The sequence below is a fragment of the Diuraphis noxia genome, unplaced genomic scaffold (assembly GCF_037042655.1).
Source record: "Diuraphis noxia isolate RWA-SAM2 unplaced genomic scaffold, SU_Dnox_SAM2 contig0001, whole genome shotgun sequence".
Lineage (NCBI taxonomy): Eukaryota > Metazoa > Arthropoda > Insecta > Hemiptera > Aphididae > Diuraphis > Diuraphis noxia.
The window spans coordinates 71,757,249-71,763,714 of record NW_028301711.1 but is presented as its reverse complement, the minus strand read 5'-3'; the positions used below and the strand labels follow the sequence as shown (position 1 = coordinate 71,763,714).

Below are 6,466 nucleotides of genomic sequence, written 5' to 3'. Positions count from 1 at the left end.
AAAATACAAGAAAACTTTTTGAACTAAATTATGGAACATACATAACTCGTTCACACAAAAGCTAGTTTTACAATTTTTGTGTAATCATGAGTAAAAACACTAATTATAAACATATAGAGCATAATATTTTTGGAGGTTTGACATAATTTTATATTTTATTATTATTTTACTCTATAATCAAGTTGAAAAGTAAAAATAAATGCTACAGATTAAAATAAATATTTAACTTTTTTGAGAACATATATAGCAAATCTATATGACGTAGCTTCAAAAAAATAAATATATATATAATATAGATAAAATGATTAGCTGACATACTTTTAATGTAAAATGATGATGAATGATGGTAAATTGTTATCAAATAACAAACTCATTAATATTGATGATCATTTATTGGGTATAGCATAATATAAATGTATGTAAAAAAATATATAACTGGGTAATACTAACAAAATTTAGTTATCTTAAAAATTAATAATTCATTACAAGTGGTTTACATAAAAATGTTATAAATTATGGAACAATTTAATATAATATATATTTTAAACCTTACAATAATATTTAATACTGGAAAGTTTTAAGCTTTAACATAATTATTGTTACTTTGATAAATAATACAGTAATCATAATTTAATCATAAACCTCAATAAAAGTAAATATTTAACTATTAATCATTAGACCATGTGGTATAATAATAAAATACAAATAATTTCTATTACAAAGTAGTTTTCATTAAAAGATATCACTGTAATATATTTTGATACATAAAATGTATTAATTTTGATGGCTAATAACTAATACCTAATAACTACCAATGTAATAAATCTTTGCATTAAATAATATTAATTAATTCTATGTATTTAAAAAATGTTTATTCAATTTTAAATACTGTTTAGAAAAACATAATTTAATAAAAACAGATCATAATTGTCTAATATTTAGACTTATTGAACACAAATTGTACATTATTGTTGTAACACAATATCTATAATTTGACAACACACGAGTAATTATAAAAAAAAATCACTTATTACATGTGAAAATTGGATGAAAATTATTATTAGTTCGAAAGATGTCTTGTAAAAAATCAGTCTTCAATATGTAATGGTTTTTGAGTTATGACGAGATATATAATATCTAATGATATTCAATATTGGTATAAATTGGACGAAATATAAATATAACATGGTAAAAAAAATATACAGCTTAAACACATGATAAAGATTATAAGATAGAACTAATGGAATAATTTAAATAAAATCAAAGTTTTTATTGTTGATATGTGCATAGTTTGATATGTAAAAAAAAATAATGTAAAAGACAAATAATTCACATTTTATTCATACAACAATGATGTAACTAAAGAATTGTAGTTTTAGAATTGTTATCCATAAAAACTAAATGGAATACTTAATGTTCAATAATTCCAAACAAAGAAATTTTGTTATACCATTATACATTGTTTTAGAGAATAAACAACACGTCTAACTTTCAATTAAAGCAAAGAAATCTTATATAGTTATAACATTGTTTAAAATAAATATGGTATCTAAAAATAATTAAATGTAGAAGCCAGTTAATCCATCATCAATTCAAAATGCACAGATCCTCTATTGATACCATTTTTTTTATGAACAATATTTTTTGCCCATGCTTTGCACAAAATGTTGATTACAATACTTTCTAAATTCAGGTAAATAAAAAAAAAAATTTAAAAATAATTAAAATATTGTGTTTTAATATGAATCCACTCACTTGCTGGACTTTTGAAATGAATCGCAACTAAAGGACTAAGATATCCTTCAGAGTTTTCGAATGGAAAGAAATAACCAGGAAATCCAGGAATGGGCCAATATGCCATTGGCCCAATGAGTTCTTTATCAGAAACAGTTTCTCCTTCACATGATACCCAAACAGTTCTCAACTGAAAACAAATTAAAATGGATATTTATGTAAAAAATTTTATTTAATTATAAAAAAAAAAAACTAATACTATATCTACTAAGGCAAGATTTTGGCCTTTGTTTATCCCATAAATATTTTAATTATACATTAAGAATACTAACCTCTTCTGGATTTGTTATTTTTTTGATGTGGTCTTTCAAAGTTTTTGGCATATCATGTGGTAGGTCATTTGGGTCATCATAAAATATAGGATTCCAACCATAAATCTAGAAAAAAAAATTTAAAAATGTTGTTGTCTATTTAATTCAGGCAATTAAATTCTATTGGTGTATAACAGAAATAGTTTTTTTATTTTGAAGCAAAATTATAACTTATTATTGAATATTAACTTCTAATATATTATAATTATAATATAACTTCTAGTTATTATAAAATTAACTTAAAATTATAATAATACAACTATAGAAGTCATATGCCCAAATAATGTCGGAAACTATATTATGATAAATGTAATTTATCAACTTTGTTGGACCCTATTATTAAATTAATAATTATTCATTTGTATTAAACAATAATATTCATCTATAATCTATACACAGACAAGATTATGCAATACAATATTTTTTTATTATAAGCTAAATAAATATAATTAACAAAAATGTAGGAACAATTGCACAAATATAAATAAGTTTTTTTAGATTAATTTTTTTAATAAATATACTAAATTATTTCATTGAAAATCTAAACTTATAAATAAATTATTTAAATTATTTAATTTAAATTTGAATACTTAATCAATAATCGATAATGTATAATGGAAAAATATTGAGATTTTGTGATAACCAAAGGTATGTGACGAAGGTAAACATAAAAGATTGTAAAATCATGTTTATGATAATAAGTTCTAAACAATATTTGAACAATAAACTCTCTCTAATAACTTTTGGATCTCTTACTTTATTTAATTTAAGAAAAATACAAGGGCCTTGACGATGAAAATTGAACCGATTTTCTTCTGTGCAAGAAGCGAATGCTTTCACATCAATATCACAAACCTTTCCTTTTCCAGGAGGTTTATCATAATTACAAGTTGCAATATTTTGACCTCTTCCTGGAGTCAAACCTGGTTTCTTGTACACTAAACCGATTGAAAATAAAGTTAAAATCAATAAATTAACATGATGTTTAGTAAAAACATATTTACCATCTAAAAATTTGACGAGTCTTTCTGTCCACACTGAATAATCTTGAACAGATTTACTATTTATATGAATTAATGTGCTATGAGTTTCATTAGACATAGGTCTGAATCCCAAACCTGCAAATAACATACGCAGTAAAATATTAATATTTTAATATTTAGTTGAAAGAATTTAGATTTAATGAAAGTACCTGGATTTGTTCCAATTAGTGAATGTTCAAGTAGTCTAGTCGGAGTACGTGGATCAAGAGTTTGGAAGAAAAACCATAAAACTACTCCAAACATAGCGACAAGTGATAAATAAAACGCTGTATAAAATAACCCAATTTTGGCTGAAATGTAAAGAAAATAATTAAAATTGAATTTTACTTCACTCCATTAATATTAGAAAGAACATATTTGGCGGCCAACTTGTTCACAAGAATGTGGCTTTAATACACAAAGGTATACATAGAGGTTATTTGGTTGAGGCAGCAAACGAGTGTTGCCTGAATCGTTACCCAACAAAAGCTGGTTGCCAACAAGATTCCTTCTTAATGTGAATACTGTAGGCATGCATTTGAATTGTTTTAAAAAATGTTATTTAATTTTAGATCATGATCAAATTATTTTTATTTATTAATTTATAAAAAGTATACACAACATTCAAATTGTGTTTTATTTTTTAGGTTGTTCTATTTCACGTATTCTTAAATATAAAGATAATATTTATCGGGTATCTTATATTACCATTTAAAATTATACCTATGCAGCTGCACATGGAATGTTTAAAGCTCATCAATAATAAATTGTAACAGTTATATGAATTACCTTATAACTGAAAAAACATTGAAATTTAAATGTAGTTACTTGCAATTATTGTAATGAATTATTAATTAGATATTGTTTTTAAACACCTTCTTTAATTTGTATTACATAATTAAAATATAAAATTTTTAATTTATATTTTTCAATTTTTACATGTATATTTAGTTATTTTATAGTGCATAAATACAAACATATTTAGTGCATTTACATCCAAACCCTGATTATCAAGAAACAGTATTTTGTTGAATATTTTGACTCTGATCAATTATACATTTAATAATCTTTCTGGAATATTGTTTTACAATGCCTAAAAAATATTTAAAATAATATATAAATTTTCTAATTATTTTTATATAACTTAATTAACCATTACATGGAATATTATATTATGTCTTATATTTAAAATAATATTTGATTGTAATGATGCATTTTAACACAAAACAATTTTTCAAGTAAAAAAACTTTATACTTTATTAATTTAGATTATTTTTAAACATGTTTACCTATGTCATTTTATAAATTTTAAGGCCATCAATACAAGTAAACAAATTATAAATTTAAGAGGACGCCACGCCCGAATGCGTTATCTCCATCACACAAACATAGAACATAACAAAAACTACTTGTGCGAAACAACTGTTTTCCCTCAGTATTAATAATAGAATTATCAGGATTCAATAACGTATAGGTAAAAATGTTATCTGTATTATAACAGTTATTTTTTTGATGGTACTAACCAATAGCTTTTGATAATTAAATGAAAGAATAAAAATTAAATGTATTTTCTAAAGCTGATAACTTTAATTATATTTGTTTTCAAAAAAATAAAAATAATGAAGCTATGACACAGATAAAGTTCTTACCTATGTGTTGTGGAATTCTAATAATTTTATAACAGATATTGAGGGAGAACAACTGTCTTGCGCAAGTACAGTTTTTATGATGTTCTATGTTTGTAAGACGGAGACAACGCATGCAGATGTGCTGTCTTCTTGAATTTATAATTTGTTAACTTTTAACTTAACGATTATGTGTCCCCTTACTAATAACTATTAACTTGAGTTAATTATTTTCATTACCTTGCCCATCTTTGAATAACTACTACCTACCATTTTTCCATTCAACTTAAAATACAAAAACCTCTATCAAATTATCATCACTCTATACCAGGATTTCAATTGTTTGTTCATAAGAAACATACTGTAGGATTATGATACATTTGAACCGTCCAAAATAATCTATACGTCTTGAAAAGTGCTTAAGCATATAACATATTTTATAAGAATGAACATAAAAGCAAAAAATATAGTACTCTTACCCCAGCTGGACGGCGTGCGACCAAATATTTCTCCGGTGTCTTTGTCGTAGGCGTACATTACGAATCTCTTGGACAGCGGAAGTTTGCGTTTGTCCGTGTCCAAACCGATGAACGTCGCCTTGCTGCCGTAGTTCATATTCGTTTCGTCGTTGAGCAGACAAAAATACCTGACTAACCGTAAAAAGCCCAGTGACAAGACTCACAGAACAAAAAATCTATCGACGAACCAGTCACTGCCTTGGTGATAACGCGGCAGGTTAAAAAGTGAACACAGTAAATAGTGAATAATATCAATAATAATTGTTAACGATTTAAATTATTATTGTTCGCTCGCAGACGAACAATCGTTTAGACTTCACTAATTCAGCGGAGAAACACACCTGCTGCTGACCCGCCCAAAATCGTTTTGTCCGCGAATACCGCACCAATTACCGATTAATGATAACAACCACAACAACAACAACAGCAACAACTAATTGTTGTCGTTATTATCGTCTTTGGAGGTGCAACAGTACGGCCGGCAGTGACGTTTGGTGCTACACGTCACTACGTCACCACAATATGTCGGTAGACTGCGCAAAAAATTCCCATGATCGCTAGCGTGTTTAAAAAAAAATCCACCGGACATTTTTGATTTCCGGTAAAACAGTTTAAGTTTAAAAAGAGCGAAAGCAGGTGACCGCTCTGATGACGTCTTCGTCGTTGACCTGGTCACTGTAATCAGTGCAATGTGTGCGTCATAGGCGGAGATTGGGGGTTGCTTGGGGGGGGGGGGCTTAGCCCCCCAAACAGATCGAAAGCCCCCCAAATGTATAAACATTTTTCATAGTATAAATTACTATAAAATATTAAAATAGGAATTTATTTTACAACAATTGCCAAAATCTTGGAAATTCACAAAATATATTTTTTTTCTTGAAATATTGTTCAATGTCAATATAATAATAATTATTTATTATACCATAATTATATTAATACCTAATCGTCATCAGTGCAAGCCGGCTGACCGTTTTAAAATTTAATAACTCTTCAATATTATACATTGAAAAAGATATCAATACTGATATTGAGAACGTTATTGATATATTTGCAAATAAAAATAGATTTATTGTATTAAAATAATAAAATATTTATTGTATAATAAATGATTTCTAAAATGCATAATATATATATTTAGTAGTTTTGAAATTTAATAATTTAAGAGGTATTGAAGAGTGAAGGTAATATTAATATTA

At 26.0% G+C, this 6,466-nt stretch overlaps 1 protein-coding gene across 1 annotated transcript; it reads right to left on the bottom strand.

The window, feature by feature from the left end:
- Positions 1-373: 373 nt before the first annotated feature.
- Positions 374-5,644, bottom strand: LOC107164625 (sodium/potassium-transporting ATPase subunit beta-2-like). Its single transcript, XM_015512508.2, has 7 exons — positions 5,232-5,644; positions 3,298-3,438; positions 3,110-3,223; positions 2,862-3,043; positions 2,067-2,171; positions 1,756-1,924; positions 374-1,683 (listed from the first exon to the last, which is right to left on the bottom strand). The coding sequence occupies exons 1-7, from the start codon at positions 5,365-5,367 to the stop codon at positions 1,577-1,579; spliced, it is 954 nt and encodes a 317-aa protein (XP_015367994.2). The 5' UTR covers positions 5,368-5,644; the 3' UTR covers positions 374-1,576.
- Between the last annotated feature and the right edge of the window lie 822 nt (positions 5,645-6,466).

Coding starts and splice junctions, on each gene's coding strand:
- LOC107164625 (XM_015512508.2), bottom strand. CDS start 5,367: ATGAACTACGGCAGCAAGGCGACGTTCATCGGTTTGGACACGGACAAA. Junction 3,044..3,109: donor ACTCGTCAAATTTTTAGATG/GTAAATATGTTT, acceptor CAATCGGTTTAG/TGTACAAGAAACCAGGTTTG. Junction 2,172..2,861: donor TTTTTCTTAAATTAAATAAA/GTAAGAGATCCA, acceptor TTTTTTTTCTAG/ATTTATGGTTGGAATCCTAT.